The sequence below is a fragment of the Daldinia loculata genome, assembly GCF_022478755.1.
Source record: "Daldinia loculata strain CBS 113971 unplaced genomic scaffold F4817scaffold_45, whole genome shotgun sequence".
NCBI lineage: Eukaryota > Fungi > Ascomycota > Sordariomycetes > Xylariales > Hypoxylaceae > Daldinia > Daldinia loculata.
Window position 1 is genome coordinate 14,987 of NW_026054899.1, and position 17,733 is coordinate 32,719.

The 17,733-nt window shown below is 42.9% G+C and overlaps 5 protein-coding genes across 5 annotated transcripts; 4 read left to right on the forward strand and 1 right to left on the reverse strand.

Moving 5' to 3' along the window:
- Positions 1-4,085: 4,085 nt before the first annotated feature.
- On the forward strand, positions 4,086-5,925 carry F4817DRAFT_318330 (uncharacterized protein; the record flags this gene model as incomplete). The annotated part of the gene is made up of 4 exons (XM_049300907.1): positions 4,086-4,383; positions 4,441-4,474; positions 4,537-4,610; positions 4,667-5,925. 4 exons carry the CDS (start codon positions 4,086-4,088, stop codon positions 5,923-5,925), a joined length of 1,665 nt encoding a protein of 554 aa, XP_049156573.1.
- Positions 5,926-8,318: 2,393 nt separating this feature from the next.
- F4817DRAFT_367198 (phosphate transporter) lies at positions 8,319-10,265 on the forward strand (the record flags this gene model as incomplete). Its single annotated transcript, XM_049307086.1, has 4 exons — positions 8,319-8,391; positions 8,462-9,713; positions 9,766-10,004; positions 10,072-10,265. The coding sequence occupies 4 exons, from the start codon at positions 8,319-8,321 to the stop codon at positions 10,263-10,265; spliced, it is 1,758 nt and encodes a 585-aa protein (XP_049156574.1).
- Positions 10,266-10,353: 88 nt separating this feature from the next.
- Positions 10,354-11,531, reverse strand: F4817DRAFT_198202 (uncharacterized protein). The gene has a single exon (XM_049298539.1). The coding sequence runs from the start codon at positions 11,087-11,089 to the stop codon at positions 10,661-10,663; it is 429 nt and encodes a 142-aa protein (XP_049156575.1). The 5' UTR covers positions 11,090-11,531; the 3' UTR covers positions 10,354-10,660.
- Positions 11,396-14,932, forward strand: F4817DRAFT_367201 (uncharacterized protein; the record flags this gene model as incomplete). The annotated part of the gene is made up of 3 exons (XM_049307087.1): positions 11,396-14,284; positions 14,346-14,647; positions 14,699-14,932. Exons 1-3 carry the CDS (start codon positions 11,974-11,976, stop codon positions 14,930-14,932), a joined length of 2,847 nt encoding a protein of 948 aa, XP_049156576.1. The 5' UTR covers positions 11,396-11,973.
- Positions 14,933-15,817: 885 nt separating this feature from the next.
- Positions 15,818-16,705, forward strand: F4817DRAFT_198244 (uncharacterized protein). The gene is made up of 2 exons (XM_049298540.1): positions 15,818-15,939; positions 15,998-16,705. The coding sequence occupies exon 2, from the start codon at positions 16,059-16,061 to the stop codon at positions 16,620-16,622; it is 564 nt and encodes a 187-aa protein (XP_049156577.1). The 5' UTR covers positions 15,818-15,939; positions 15,998-16,058; the 3' UTR covers positions 16,623-16,705.
- Positions 16,706-17,733: the final 1,028 nt, after the last annotated feature.

The following is a 17,733-nucleotide window of genomic DNA, read 5'->3' on the forward strand; positions in this document are numbered from 1 at the left end:
TTTTAAAATATTTTATATTATTAAATTTTATTTTTTAACCATATAATTTTATATAATAATAAAACCAATCGTAATATTTATTAATAATAAATTAAATACGTAATAAATATATATAAAAAAATCGTAATATAATTAATTTTACCTTTTTAACAATAAATTTAAATTAATTTAACTCAATTTAAATTAATTTAAAAAAAATACTTTTAACACGATTTTTTTTTTTTTTTTTTTTATATCGTATTGTAATAACTTTTATAATTAAATTATTTACCTTTTTTAATATTTTAATTTAAATAATTTAAATAAATTTTTATATTAATTAAAACTTTTATTTTTTTTATAATAAATTAATAATAAATTGATTAATTTATTAATTAATTAATTAACAAATTTATTAATTAATTAACTTAATTATTATTTTTTTTATAATTAATTTTTTATAATTAATTATTATTATTATTTTATATATTAAATATAATATAATTTAAAAAATATTATATAAAAAACTATTTTAAATATTTTAATAATAATATAATAATTATTAATATTTTACCAATTTTATCCTTGTAATTTTTTATATGTATTTAATAAAAATTTTTTTATTTTTTAATATTTAATTAATTAAAATATATTATAATTTTTATGTATTATTTTAATAACTATTTTTATAACTATTTTAATAATTGTTTTAATAAATTATATATTTTTATAATAATATTTTTTAAATTATATTATATTTTATATAATGTAACTTTAATTAATAAAAATAACAAAATCTTTTTAATTAATAAATAATATATTTAATAAAACTATTAATAAAATTATTAATAAAACTATCAATAAAATTATATTAAATTATATTAATTAATATTAAAAGCCATAATATTAATTGTTATGGTTATTTAATTAAACCATAATAAAACATTTTTTAATAATAATAACAATTTATTTTAAAATTAAAATTATAGTTTTAAATTATTAATAATTATTATTAAATAAAATTATTAACTTTAAATTTAAATTAAATTTTTATATTAAATTTAATACCATAGTTTAAATAATATTATAAATAAAAAAAATAATTTATATTTAATATAATTAAAATTATATATAATAAATATATATAATTATAAAAAATATTTATATTAAAATTTTAATTATTTAATTAAATAAAATTAAATAAAATCATTTAATATATAACTTTTATTTATTATTAATTTAAAAAAAACTTTAAAAAACTTATTTTTTATATAATATCATTTATATTATAAATATATAAAACTTTTTTTTTAATATAAAAAAGTTATAAAAAACGTTTTATATTTATTAACGAATATATTTTATATATTTAATTATTTTGTTATATATTTTATTAAAAAAATATTATTTAATTAATTAAATTTCAATTTTTTTATTTTTAATTAACAATTTTTAATAAAATTTATAAAATTTATAAAATTTTAAATATTATTAATTAATTTTAACATTAAAAAAATTTTATAAAATTTATTTTAACATATTAATAATTTAAAAATTTTATTAACAATTAATTATTTTATTAAAATTAATAATATTTAAAATAATATTTTTAAAACATTATTTTATTATTTAATTTAATTAATTTTATAAATTTATTATAATAATAATAAAAAATAAATTTAAAAAATTTTATTAAAAAAAAAATTAAATTTATATTTTAAAAATTAAAATTTTAAAGTTTTATATAAAATTATATATTATATATTAATTATATTATTAAAAAAAAAACTTTCGATAAAAACCATTATTTTTATACTTTTTTATATTAATTTATATATAAAAATACATATTAACTATATTTAAAAAAAATTAATACCTGGCAACTTGGCAACCCATTAAATAGTATTTAACATCCTAGTGAGTTGTAGCTGTTTAGTTAAAGTTTAACTTACAGAGGTGCATAAATGGATTATGATGGAATGAAGCAGTAGCCCCTAGCTGCCCCTTTTAATAATCATCCAATGATATTAGTCAGATAAAGGTCAAGTTAGAAAGGCTATCGATAACGCTATCTTTATGCCAGCATTTATGCCAGCACATTGTTAATGTTGGGTAATACAAGTGCATTGAAGACAATTGGCGGGGTTGGTGGGTTCTGTTGTCCCCATATTACTCGTCCCCCACCCTGCCCACCATATAGATTATGTAATCTTTCCTCATAATTTACCATGTGAATAGCTTCATTGCCTCGTCCCATTATATTACTCCTCACCAATAGAACGGAGGCATGTAACATCGAGTGCCTCTTAATTAGGTAAGTACCTCTTATTATAACAATATGTTATGTATCAGTTTCTACATCATATTTCTATACTAAGCATTGACATGGTAAAAAAACACTAAGCCTGATCATGAAACCCTTATGAAAGCATAACATATCTTTAATGATAAATCGTTGAATACGATGTCAGCTTCCACAGTTCGATATCAACGCCTTAAGTATCTTTTCCTATACATTAGAGTTGGGAAATCTAAATAGATAATGCATCTAACTCTATAGACTATAATTACTGAAACTATAACAATGTGGAGACTTATCCGCTACCTGAGGGCTTTGTTAAAGTGTCTTCGTCTATTCCTATGCCCGACTCAGTTGTCCCCAACTAATCGTCTCACAGCCTCCTCGTTTTCATGGATGGTTTTTATGGATGGTAATCGTCTTTCTATACCCTGACTCCTGAGAAGGCAATGTGTCAGGAAGAAATCAATAATTATGGGTGATTGCAACTATTATACCCATCCATCCGCCTACGTAACTCATTCATTCTGTACCAAATCTACAAGCCGTGTAGGAAAAGATCCTTCGGCGCTATTTCAGGCTTACTCTACATGAAGATATTGTCCAATTGAGACATTTACCGTGTCCCACCGTTGGTAGTGCCGTGAAGTATTCCACAGCAAACATTCGTAAAGCTCGAGGTTTTCTCTTAGTCCATCCACAACCACATAGCAACACAATGTGTCACATTATCCTGTGGCTGTTCGCCTACATTGTAAAGCCATTGGTTAAGTAGCCCTCCATCATTGGTTGATCGATGTCTGGACCTCATCTTTATTCTTCGCCACTCCTTTTTAGATGCTTAGGAAAGAACTTCAACCAATGGACTAGTAACTTCCAGCCGTTATCCTGGGTTTATCCCCACGTTAATTCAGCTATTGTATTGTAAGACTTTTAAAATGTAGAGAATATGAGCTCCCGACCTTGTAACCGATTGTGTGAATACAATGGTAAGAATCTGGATTCAGGTCTGAAAGATATTATACGGCGATCTCTCTCCGCGGTAAAAGCCAACAAGTGGCAAATCTAGATGAATTTTGACTCGATATAGAACAGGAAAGCATCCTCGGGGGTCATCTCGGCTCCCACAAGAAAATTTGCCTGTGCTGTGCAAGTTTCAGTCACCAAGATTTAGGTCTTGCAAGGAACGCATACCTGCCTATCAGCTTTGCGGCACTTCATATGATATGATTTCGTATCCAGCCCTTGGATACCATCCGCTGCTTTCCCGTCGTACCCACATCATTCTTCTAGAGAAATTCTGCGGGTATATACAGGTTCGCATATACCACTGGAGAAGGCGTACAACCGCAACCTTGCTCCCACACGAGACTCATTATCGTCCGGCACGGGAAGATGCAGGATTTGCGTGACACGCACTGTCTTATTATGCTAGGAAGTTGGATACACTCTACCCTAAATCGTATTCTCAGCGCAACGGCGTCCTGTTGTGCGAAGCGTCATCACATTGCGCCATGGCTTACAATAGCCGGAGGCTGATAATGAGATTAATACGTGCGCACATGGCAGATATTATATTGCAGGCGCCACAACGGCAAGCAACACTTTGCTAGCATGGAAGATTCCTTCTAACTGTAAGGTGCCTCGTCAAAGAATTTGACACGCTTCACCCTCGTTTAGTCCTCTTCCACTACCGCTTATACTAGTCCTCTATTGAGTCTCCTGATTATGCCTCTCGTTTTTTGTCGTTGTTTGACTTGCTTGTGTAGGTAAATACCTATGATAGAAGAGATCCTGATCGATTATCATGGACTCCCATCAGAGAACCGACTTTAATCAGTTCAGCGTCGGTAGGAGGGGGAATCATCGTGATAAGAATAAAGGCAACGACCCAAATCCAGCCGATATCGGTCTTCAAAACCCGAAAGCTTGCATAGCCGCTTGTTTCAAGCAGTTTGTTAATGGATTATATGACGACCCTCGCGAGGATCTCGAAGATGTATGCAACCAGCTCTCACATGTTCGGCCTAATACGGAGCTCTGGAAATTGTATTGCTGCGATTCAACATTCTGTGGTGTCTGGACGAGTGAGAAGGGGCAGAGTCGTCAGTTATCCCCCACGTAAAGAAATACTGCGATCTTCGACTGACTCAATTCGCCAGCCAATGTTGACTTGATTATTAATAAATGTCAGAAGTAGGTTGAGCAAGATTGACTACCTAGCTTAACCATAACTATATGATCATTAACTCATATAGTATTGGCAATTACCTGATCTACGATCCAGGGCCACCTCTGCCTAACAAATTCAACTGCAACTCAGCTGTAACTAGTGAGTCTCCTTTTAACCTGATCTACTATCCTCTCTAATCGGATCTCCGGGACCAGAGCTTGGAGAGCCTGGTCTTCGAACAATACTTCCAAGTAATGAACTGTCGTCCATCATAACTACAATATCTAGCTCGTCGTCTATAGCAGCAGCAGAGACTTCGTTAAGTTCAAAACTCAACTCGACTACGTCGAGTATCGATACGGTGCCAAGTACATCGACAGGCCTTACGGAAGGGAGTAAGGCCGCGATAGGCATCTGCTCAAGCCTAGCGATAATAGCGATTGTCTTCCTCGGAGGATTCCTAGTAAGCCGACATCGACAACGTCCTCAAAGCTTCTTAGACGACACCCCGAGTGCACCTCGTCTTGGCCGTTCGTCTTCTGAGCCACAGAGTGGCTCGCATACACCCTTGATTACGCCGCCACATTCAGCATCATCAAAGGGCCCGCCATTGACACCCCCGGCGCGCCTCAGTGATCGTAGGTTCCTCCCGTCGCTTCTCAAACAAGGCGATACGCCAAACTCCTCATCGGTCTTCGGTGTAGATGAAAGGGTAATCGTACCTACTACTCTTAAAGGGAGCGCCGAAAAGAAAACTACACTGCCGCGTAAGGGCCACATGATCCCGAATGCCGTTGCCGAACCTCCTGTCTCTCTATCGCCTCCAGCAGCCATACACTTCGCGCCTCATTTCCTGCGTGACAGTAACAACTCGTACAGTAGCGGCCCTATAGGAACCTGGACTCCTACAGGGCCTAACAAAGATAGCTCGGTGCATTATGGTATAACAAATCCACCTAGATTTAATTCACACTCGCCGCCACTACCGTTCTCTCCTACTCGTCCTCTAAGGCCACATGATGAACCCATAGAGATTCCTCATCTGGTCACCCCTGCTGGGCCACCACCAAGCCACGCGCTACCAGTACCGCCCCCGTACCACCCAACATCGCCGACATTCTCCGTGTCGCCTATATCATCTCCAGGCTCGCCTATGCTGCCCTCTCTCAAATCACCGAGCTCTATGAGAGACAAGAGTTACGTCTCCGATAACATTCAACAAGGAGAGGAAAACAAGAGACAACCAGACGCCTCCAAGATTGGTATCGCTTTGCCAGCGTCTTCACAGGACGTTGACGACATGACACACCCGTATGCATACGAGACACCGGGGAGCTGGGAAGGTAAGAAAAGGGGACATGGTGGTAATGGAAAGTTACGGGACAGTAATATTGGCAGATATAAAATGGAGGAAAATGGATCCACGGTATCGCTGCAGGAGTTGAGCCCGGGGAAGTTAGGAAGCAAGCCCTGACTGTACGGGATAGGCTAGGTAAGACACCAGGGAGAAATATCAAATATGTCTAAGAATATCATTCTATTATCAAATAGAAGTTTTATTGTGGCCTACTTCTGATGATCTCTGCAAAGAGCAACTAAGGATTGAGGGTCAGATTTACCAACGCCTCAAGGCACACCCCTATATTACAAAGCTACTTGCTTACAATACACGAAAAGGGAATTATTTTGGAGCGTCTGCAATACCCCCTCCGTTAACGCCTCCTTGATCTTCAGAAAGAGCGGCAGCAACCAACTCGCGTGAAGTGGATGAGTATCTAGATACAAGCGAAATAATATTAGGAGATGTGATCAAAAAGTGCTGGATGACACAATATTCAAAACACAAGTGAGGTGGTAGCAGATATTCGAGTGATTCAAAATCTTCTAGGAGCTCCCAGCTATGCTCCCCTAACCCATGACCATAAGTGTGGTGCTTCTGAAATACCTTCTAAAAATAATCCCTTATGAAACTCAGGTGCCATCGCAAGCCGTCGTCATTTTTAAAATGCATTTATATTCGATTAATTACGGGTATAGGGTATGATCACTTAATATACCTAGCAGTAATATGGCTTGTCAGAGAGTACTAACAATACTTGTGAATGTTTTATAATCTCACTGTGTATTAGTAGTTAACACATTTCCCATATAAGAGTAGCAGACCTAAATTTATTATCCAATTGTTTAAGTAGGTGAGCGGCCCTTTAGAAATATCAGAATTTCACCTTCGTCACTCACGTGCTACACGAACATGCATAGATGCTGTCGAACAACCGCTATACCACTAAAAGGTTATTTGGTAACAGATTTTATTCTATTACATTTTATATGCCGGACAGACATTTGTCTGACAGATGCCTGCCTATGGATGGGTAATTGATTGAATTGTTCATGACTTGCATGTACTGTTACATCAGATCATAGCCAACCAACCCTCTGGATCCTCTACGCATGGAAAAGTATTTAAAATACGTAATTCATTATCATAACACTACCCAGGAACGTAATGCGTGTACGATGTTCTACCCTGTATTATATAATAATGCCTAGTCTATAAAACAACCCGGCTTGTCCTATATTAGCCTCTCAATCGCCCACGTGGGATCAATAAGAAATGCTATAGGGTCAGTATAAGCTCGGATGTATAAGTCTAGGCATGCGGCCAAGTCGTAGCTAAGCGGCTCCGCCAAGAGCCTCAAACTAACGACTCTTCGCCCTTGATCAAGTATAAAGAGCTGCCAAGGCCCCAGCCAAGTAGAAACCCATTCTTGGCCAGGTTTGACTACTCGATCTTTAAGACCACATCATAGTGCTTCTATTACAAGCTCTGCCACAGTAAACCGAAAGTTCGAAGGAAGTCTAAGGTAATCGATGTTGGTCTGTTGATAACCACTGTTTAATAGACTCGGGGAGCGCTGTACTGATCAAGATTAGAAGCCAACCTCGAGCCTGTGTCCATAAAAATGTACGAAAGGCGAGAACTCATACCCAAGACCCCCAGAGTAAGTTGTGATCTAATAACAATACTTAGAGGTAAACAAGCTTAATTATGATATCCAGAGTTCTTGCCCGTTTTGATAAAAACGGGTCGACGTGGTTCCGGAGGAGTTGCATTGACAAACCCTCACATATGATAGCCATTCGCCTTGGGTCTTATGAGGCTATAGCCTTAGTCTAGAGCTCGTTGAGAATACGGAATCTTTGATGTACAAGCGTACTCGTATACCAGCGGAAATTCAAGAGTCTTTGAACTAATACGACAGCAAATTTCAACTAGATGGTAAATATTAGTATTAAAGATTCTTACCTGCTCATTTTTTTCATCATCGTTCGGTCTAGTTCTTATAGCGAGTCTCGGCAAACGCTAAAATACGCCTATACATGGTGAGATATTTAGAAGGCCAAGAGCCAAGCGCCCGGGAGACACCCGAAAAGAACTTTGACCAAGGTTTTAGCCCACTCCCTTCCTCAACTCCGTCGGTCGCGGCGTCGGTACACGATCGAGTTAATGGTCTTCCTTCCCAGCTGCTCCCGTCTTGGGAAACCACGTTTTATGCATGCGACTTTGCATTGGCTATGCGGCATGACAACGGGTTTACATGCCGCCCTGGACATTTATGGAGTTTTGCTGGCTCAATGGGTGGCAATTCCATCATAAACGCCTTTCGAATCATGTAACTAGCCCTATTCTGGTTTTTATTATGGCCCTGATCAGCCCAGCTGTGACTAGGGACATCTGCTGTAGCTGAAATATATATAACATGTTTCCCCCTCCCCAGAGTTACAACCCGTACCCCTTCAGCAGTTTCAGCTCCAGGGAGCTTTACTTGTCCTACTCGTGATATTTACTTTATATTGCCAGGCAAGATGGTGTTAGCTCAATATGACTACCTTTTTGCTATAGGCTTAATCTTTGCCTTCCTCGATGCTTGGAATATCGGTACGCCTCTTGCCATACTAGTTCCCAAACGCACCCCTAAGTACTGATGCTGATCTTACTCAATCCACAGGAGCCAACGATGTTGCCAACTCGTGGGCGACTTCGGTCGCTTCTCGCTCGTTGACCCTTTTCCAGGCAATGATAGGAGCTAGTATCATGGAGTTCGCAGGATCCCTCGGTGTTGGTGCCCGTGTCGCTGATACTATCCGAACTAAAATCGTCAGCCCCAACCTATATAATGACTCGCCTGAAGTGCTCCTACTCGGGATGGTCTGTGCCGTTATTGCTTCCTCTGTCTGGCTTACTTTAGCCACTAGGATAGGTCTCCCTGTGTCCACTACCCACTCCATTATGGGAGGTGTCATCGGGATGGGAGTCGCATCCGTGGGAGCCACAAATATCACATGGGTCGCACCAGCTGGTACTAAGGGCACGGAGATAATCAACACTGGTGTGGTCTCAGTCTTCCTTGCCTGGATCATTGCTCCCGGACTCTCGGCAATCTTCGCTTCCATCATATTTCTCATCACGAAATACGGGGTTATGTTGCGCAAGAATCCCGTCATGAAGGCTTTTGCCCTGGTCCCCGTCTATTTTGGGTTTACCGCGTCGCTTTTGGTCATGCTTCTGCTCTGGAAGGGCGGTGGGTATACCATTAACTTGAACGATAATGAGCTTGCTGCTGTCATTGTCTGTAGCGGTATTGGCTGGGCTGGTATTATTGCGATATTCCTTATGCCCTGGCTGTGGCGCGTGGTCGTCAAAGAGGACTGGGAACTTCGATGGTACCACATTCCCCTTGGTCCTCTTCTTTTGAGGCGAGGCGAGGTCCCACCGCCCCCATCAAACTTTCAAGGTGCTATCCGTAACTTCTACGAGGGCCATCTCACGATGGAAGAGCTTGAAGCCAAACGTGCGGCTGCTCTAGCTCGAAACGACGTCGAGGCGGCTGGCACCAAAGAGACCGCCAACGAAGCCAACATCGCAGAGGCTATCGTCAACTCTTCGAAGCACTCTGACTCTGGCTCGGAGGAGCTTACTAACGTCCCGGAGAAGAAGTCGCTAGTCGGCCCTAAGCCCGAGGGCCTCCCTTGGTATTCCGGCCAGATGCTATTTTGGTATCTTAAGAAAGGGCTGTTCAACGGTGTTGATCAAGATATCGTCAACATGCAGTCAAAGAAGGATATATTGTCCGGGGACCTCGAGGAAAAACACGCCCGGGCAGCGCACTACGACAACAAGGCCGAGTTCATGTATTCGTTCTTACAGATTATGACCGCTTGCACAGCTTCTTTTACGCATGGTGCTAATGACGTTTCGAAGTAAATCTACCGCCCCCTTTTCCATCGTAGACATATTACTTACACACAGTAGTGCCATCGGACCCTTTGCAACAATCTATCAGATCTGGCAACAAGGGGAGGTTCCTGAGAACCCTGAAGTGCCCCTTTGGATTCTCGCTTTCGGCGGTGTCGGCATTGTCATTGGCCTCTGGACTTATGGGTATCATATCATGGCTAACCTTGGCAATCGGCTGACGTTGAACTCACCCTCTCGAGGTTTCTCTATGGAACTGGGAAGCGCTGTTACCATTATCCTCGCTACTCGGCTTAGTGAGTGAACACCCGCCTAACCCTCTACCCGTTTGGATAGACTCTCTAACCTTGTGGAAATTTATAGAGCTCCCGGTATCGACTACGCAGTGCATTACGGGCGCCATCGTCGGTGTTGGTCTCTGTAATGGCGACTGGCGGGCGCTTAACTGGCGAATGATCGCTTGGATCTACGGAGGCTGGATCTTGACTTTGCCCTGCTCGGGTATCATCTCTGGGTGCCTTATGGGGTTCGTCCTAAATGCGCCCCACTGGCGCTGAGGATCTCAGTGCCGAATAGAGGTACCTATGAAGGCAACTTCGCACAAGAGCATTGCAATTACCGAATGAAATCCTACGAGGAAACTGTTTCAGGGGTGGTGGGTGGTGAGGTCTTTTTGTTGATATCGATATATAATATACCCTTTCGTCTTAGTTTTGTCGTGTTTTATTTCTAGAGTCTAATATTGTCCGAAGTATTTTCGCTTTAGACTGGCAACGATGCTTCCGAGCACTGCAATTGAAAAAGTAGAGTCTTCCACAAGCCACATTTGAGTGGCGATGAAGTATGTCCAATGATTTTGTAGTGATCAATACGATTTCCGTCAAATGCAGACCCAGATTCGTGTATAATACAGTACGTAGTATCGACTACACCATGTGGCTGCTTATGCTTATTAAAACCAATGGGGTTTTGTTGTCAGAATCCACAAGTGGCCTAAGCAGAAGGGAATCAGCTCCGCGAGCCATGAGCGTAGTCCTTTTGGCGAGAAACCCAGAACGTCAGTGTTGTCCCCGAACCAAAGTTGTAACGCGAGTACCGTCACCAAAGTAGCATCTCTCGCGAATACGGTCCAATAAACTATCCGTCTACTCGCCGCGGCCTTTGGTGTTTTCGCAGATGCGAGAAGCATAGATATCCCTAGCGTAAAAGTCTGGGTGCCTAGGAGTCGGCTTAGTAGTAGAGCTGAGGGCGGAATGGGCGCTGCTACCGCGACGGACAATGGGGTTTGGGGTGAGATTATGAACACCAAGCCCCCTGCGAGCTTCATGATGCCTTCAACTAGGATCAATGATCTCAACGGTGATGCGGTATGTGTTGACATCGTGCCTGAGTAGAAGACTCTTCTTATACTGTTGGCTTGTAAAACTCTCGTGTATCTTTTAACCTCTCTATGTGGTGGTGTGGTGAATCACAGATATTTGTGACGCTTTAGGAAGAGTAATTCAGCCCTACGCTTTGGCATTCGGTACGGTAATACCGGCTTATAACCAGTTCCGAACTAAGTCTAGAACACGATTGTTCTATGCCAAGACATCTCACGATCCTCAAACACCGCCCAATTATGAGCCGCATACATAACTTCTAATTCCTACTTGGCATTCGCTATATCCTTTCTAAATATTCTCACGTTATCTCTGTTCTTTATCGAATATCTTATTGGTCCAGGATGGTCGTATTCATTTGAATAGATATCTCCATAAATATACCAGTCTAGGGTTTCAACAAGAATGCTCTGACTAAGACGCACCTTGTCGTAGCATCCGAAACCATGCGCCGTCGAGCCTAATGTGCTGATCGACGGGACGCTACGCGAACTAAATTTACTTTCTCAGGTCCCGTACCAAGTTTGATAGGTTACTTTGCAGGCATGGGAGCTGATGACATGGCGTTATCTGGGCTTTAAATGGGAGAGCTGAAAATTGCCAAGGCTGTTCAGCCACTTGGATAGGCGAGGGTTATGGCAGATGGTCTAAGAACCATGCCCGGTACCGTAGTAGTGCAGCAGTAGCGCCGCGATGGCCTCGCTCCGCCACGAGTCGAACGGGAAGATATTAGACACGCATGTCCTCCTACAAGGCTACAACATGATGGGAACGAGACTCTTTTCTTTCTTTTGGACTGACGGCATCCTCCTAGGACATAATAGCACATCTGTCCGGCAATGATTCGGAAGCGCTCAAGGGATCACTAAATAAAGACGGCGTCATGTCGCACATCACCACGGCGCCACGCACGGCGAAGGTAGCGTTTGATGCCTTACCCCGATTGCATACGCGGAATGTGAGCTCGGGAAGTTTTGATGGACCCTACGAGTACGATAATGATTTGACACAACGGCATGAACAACGATACGATAGGGAAGATCCCTCATATGAAAGAAGACATTACGATGGTTCGATAGGTTCAAGCAGTGAGGAAGAGGGTCTTCCCAAGTATGGTAGTGATCGGTCATGGTCTGGTAGGGGAATGGACTATACTCAGATTCCAACTGGCTACAAGCCTGACATGATAACCTATAGCGAAACTACTCTAGACGTTGCACCGGAAATAGATCGAGAGCGTCCCAACTATAAACCGTCTGCACTTAGATGGCCGTTCTTAACCGTTTTACTACTTGTAGTATCAACCCTCGTTGGGTTGATAGTGTGGGCTTTACACGTTCTCCCTGTTCTCAACAACGATCTCAACGTCTTAACCGAGGGAATTCACAAGAGAGAAGTTCAGGAGCTGTCGTCTTATACAATCATTCGAATCGCTTTTACAGATGTTAGGCCCATTCTCCTATCTACTCCCCTAAAGGGCCGTGCTGAAAATGCCTCTTCACCTACGTCTTCACCTACGTCCGAGTATACATCGCCGACAGCAGTCGCAACACCTGCTGGGAGCGACTTTGGACACGTCGGTGATCAGACTATAACCGAACCAGCGGGGCCAACGACAACACCACCGGCGGCTCAGGACACTACTAAGCCTAAGGCCGACACTACGTCACAAATCTCTACAGCCTACTCCAAGCCGGAGGAAGACTTCGGCCATGTCGGTGGGCCTGTTACTATCTCGGAGCAGGCGCCAACATCGCTGTATGTGCCTGGGACAACCAACTACGGCGATGTAGGGTCGAAGATAGTGACAGAAACTATACCAGAATCAGATTACGGTGATATTGGATCGACATCAATATACGAGTCCGTGGCATCCACAAACCACGGCGGCATCGGCACAATTACGATCTCGGAAACAGTACCACGGACACCAACCTTCGTAACGCCAACTGCTACCGTTGTAACGAACTCAGAGGGTGTAACCACGACTTCAACAAGCATCCCGGAACCCATCTCAACACCTCAAACGACCACTCTTACCGACTCCCAAGGCCAACCTACAGCCACACAAGAAACCAGTGTGCTCGTCACGCCCTCTGTCATAACCCAGACAGATTCAACCGGGAAACCCACCGCAACAGAAACATTATACCCGATAATTCCTCCCCCATCGGACGATAGCGAGGACAACAACGACAACGTTGTAACTAAGGTCTACCATATCAACCATGTGCAATACTTCATTGGCAGTTTCCTACCCACGCTCCTAGCCATCGCTCTAGCGATTCCTGTCCGCATCCTCGACGTCAATGCGAAGATTCTACAACCATGGCACGAGCTGGCACATGACCGCGGAGCCTCCGGTCGGGAATCGCTATGTCTGAATACCTCAGGCCTGCAGTCTATTACCGCAAGTTTGCGTTCGCTGGTCGGTGGTCAAGCTCTCGTGTTCCTGACGACCGTGCTTGTGCTCGCCTCTGCACTGCTAATCCCTATCTCTGCTGAAGCTGTCAAATTTGACTTGCGCGGTATTGGGTGCGTCGCGGGTAGCGGAAATGCTAGCAACTGCGCATATGTGCTCAGCGTGTTCGATCAAGCAGCCAAGGCCACGGCTGCATTATTGGCGTTGATGGGTCTCGCGACCTTGATGTTGATTGTAGTGTTGGCACGATGGCGCTCTGGAATTAGCACAAACCCTTGGAGTATCTGTGGAACGGCATCGCTGTCGCTGAACCCGGATGTACGGCTTCTGTTCACGAGCTTACCTGCCGGTATCGACGCGGGTAAGATGCCTAAGAGTCTCCTCGAGTCTGTTCTAGAAGATCGGTGGTTCAAATTGGGGTACTTCTACGGTGCGAACGGGACGGTCGAGTATGGAGTGATGCTACGTGAAAATGCGTATAGTAATAAGTACGCTCTGGGTCAAATAGGGGGCGAAGAAAAAGAGCCGCAAGATCATCACGCAGCACCGACGAAACCGAAGCATCACTTGCCTTTTCTTATGTTAGGGTATATAGGACGAGGCTTGTTCTTGTTTATTCTATGTGGGCTACTGGGTCTGATATTATACTACAACAACACTGGCGGAGATACAGCGTTTGAGAGGTTTATGGATAGCGAGTCGTTTGGAGTACGGTTTTTGTTTACCGCTGTCGGTGTTGTTATTAGTTTCTTCTGGGCCTCATTCTTCAGTAGTAAGCTTTTCCTTTCTCCCATAACCCCCAAATCAGAATCCAAAGCTAACAGCGTATGAAGGCATCGCTATTCTAAGCCCCTATCAGCTCTTGGCCAGTTCACCCCAACATGCCCGGCGATCAATCCTACTTGCGCCACCAACCAATGCATTCTCAGGGCTCCTATCCTCAGTACGGCGGCGTCACGGTTTCCTCGCCGTTGTTGCATTAACTTCCATCCTATCCGAGTTCCTAACTATCTTCCTTAGCAATATCCCTTACCGGGTCACACAGACCTTCCTACTACACCAGGTCTGTACGTGGTCTGCTGTTGGCATCCTCTGTGTCATGGTACTTGTTGTTGTTGCCTCCTTCTTTATCACTGTATGCCATCCCTGATTCTTTACGCGTTTAACCGAGTACTGACTGTTGTAGTGGCCGCATATGCCTGTCGATCCTAGTACCATCGCGGGAGCCATGTACTACATATGTGATTCGTGGATGCTTAGCCGTTTTGAGGGTTTAAGTACATTAAAGCGTAAGGATAGAGACTGGCGCGTTAACGAGATGGGGCTAAAGTACGAGTTTGGAGAGATCAGGGGCGCCTCAGGCATAGCGCGAATCGGCGTGGATGCATCGTCATCGTCTGGAGGGATGGGTTGGGCGTAATAAGCTGGAATTAATTAATCTACCTGATCTATCTATATATACCCCAATCCGATCATCTACCATGGCACAAGGTGCATGTATTTTTCGTGATCTTCCTCATGTCGCCGTGATATCCTTATTGCTATTTTAGTCTCGGCTTCTAAGCATAGGCTGATATTTCAAGAATATGGTCAACATATTTCGCCTCTCCTAAATTGGTTGCTTTAGATATACGATAATCTGAGACCTGATTGAGATGTCCCAGAAGAATTCAAGTCTAGCAAGTGCCCGGCCTCGGAAGAGATAGAAACGTATTCTAAATGAAGTAGATGGACTAGAAAGATAAACTATGTCGGTGAGATCATGCAGGCTCGGTATGCAAGTCACACTCCTAGCCCCGAAAAGAGAAAAGGACAAAATCTCCTATTGAACCCGGGGACCGGAGGATTGGCTCGGCATGCAGCTGAGCATGCTTCATACCCTTTCTCCCCTATAGGAAGTGAAAGACACACAAACCTAACCCATGGGGCTCGGATGCAAAAGACCTAAGCAAAAATATTCCTACTATTGGACCTTGTTCCCACCGCCCCCGACCAACGGGCGTCGACCGAATATGTGCCCGATACTGTTTAGCCGCCGAGCATGAATTAAGCACCAAGAACGGTCATCATCGGATCTCGTCTCTGATTGGACGACGCACGACATGCCATCCAACCTTCTAACCTAGGATGTTAAGAAGCCCCAATTGGATAAACAGAGCCCAGTTTCCAGGTTTGCAGCAGAGATGGTTTTTATTCTCCGAACTTATTGATTTGTGTGACGAGCCCGTGCATCGATGCTAGCCAGGGGCAGGGGCTATGAGGCCAGCGACGAGATGAGATGAGGAGGTGAAGGGATCACGTTGACATATTTTTACATTAGTTTGGCCGATCATCCTTCAGACTGACTTGACCGCTCATATAAGACAGGCAGTCAACTATTAGTTAGGTATAACTATAAGGCTATTGAAAACTCCCAGATATGCATAGGTACTTAAACATTCTCACGTCCTACTACTCAACACCGCCAATCTTATAATTCAACCAGTTCAAATTAATTCACAGTATCACCGCGTAGTATAGTAGTAGAATATCCCAATAAACCCAAGATGCGCCCTCAACAAATCCTCACCTCCCTCATCTTGCCCGTCACAGCCGTGAGCCTTCCGACAAGCCCAGCCAGCCCGCACACCAGCGAACCTTCACCACCAGCACCGCGCGGCGCGGCACAAACCTGTGGGCTCTACAAATTTGCCGAGACCCCTATAAACCCGCCGGCGTGCTGGGCGTGGTACGCACAAACCTCTCAACCGTCCGACTACTGCGGCGCCAGCACTTTCAAATCTGTCGCCTCTGCCTCGTCGCCATCAGCATCCTGGCTCGACTCATGCGCCTCCCTACGTAACACCCAGATCATCTCACCAAGGGACTTTTTCCTGGCGGACTACGCTACCGACAAGTTCAATACGTTCCTCATGTCGGGCGACTGCAGCTTCCAGGTCCAGCCTGCGACACCGCCGTCTAGTGACCAGGTCTATGTTGGTGGCACTGACATTGCAGACATCCTCGGGTCCGCCATAGCCGCCAGTCGAAACGCGGGTGGAAGTATTGGCATTGAGGGTAGCATGACCTGCTCACCTGGTATTGTACGCTGGAGGATGGTACCTGTGTAAACGATTAATTAAACTCGCCGACTAAGTGAAGAAGACACCCTAGGCTTTATTCGGTCCACCTTAGCCAGCCTGAAGTTCAAAGTGCCAAAGAAAGTACCGGAGCTCGGTAGTATCAGTTTAGAATAATTTCTTCACGGCGCAAGATTGATAAAAACAACCTCAATACATGTTCATTATCTTCAGCATGAGCCGGCCGCGCGATCTAGTCACGAATGAGACTTTCAACATTGAAAACGATCAAGTACTTTTGTATTGCAGCAAAGCGCCTATAGCGAGTGTTTCTCCACGTTCCGTTCGACTTTCTTTCCCTATCCAAACCCTTACCATCCTGACCATCTCCTCAATGACAACGTTTCTTCACCGTTAATAGCTATAAATCAATAAACGGGAAATAGTGAGTTGAATTACGCTGAGCCGAGGTCGCGGTGATAGGCGGTTCGAGGAAAGCGAAAAACCTTAGCACAGCATCGATCGTGTGGCGAGATAACCATATACAAATGCAAATAAATCTTATCAGATCTTCCTCTGCTCCATCTGCCCTCATTCTGTTCTGTCCTCCAGTGAAAACAAATCCTCGCTCAGCAACGAAATTACTCTTGCTGTCTTCGTCTTCGTCGCTTCGTTCGTCATTTCCAATCGCTCCGAAGCTATGCCGGCCCTATCGCCAGGGACGCCCCGTAGATGCTCTTTAGAACAGTAAATTAGTTGGGGATCTCCCAGTCTAGTCGGCCAGCCAGCATCGCGTTGCCATCTAGTGATGTGCATATGCGTCATAACAGCGTAACCATCGTAAAGAGGTCCTCCAGGCTTGACAACCCCCCTCGGAAGCCGTCAAGACCTTAAGACACCTCGGAGGGTATAGGAGTTCGAGTCGTGATGCCGTGAATGGTCGCCCATAAATTGCTGTATGGTGTATCCAGAGATGGTTCATTTGTCGATCATCGTGAAGAGGGTATTGTAAAATGGAACGATGTGCTTCATTGTTCCCCTAGACTTTTTTTTTTCGGTTCCATGCAACACTACAACCTTTCACCATCGCAAACTCCATGATATGTATGTTGTTCTTTCCCAATCCAGGACGGCCGGAGAAACTCTGATGGAAGGTGAATAA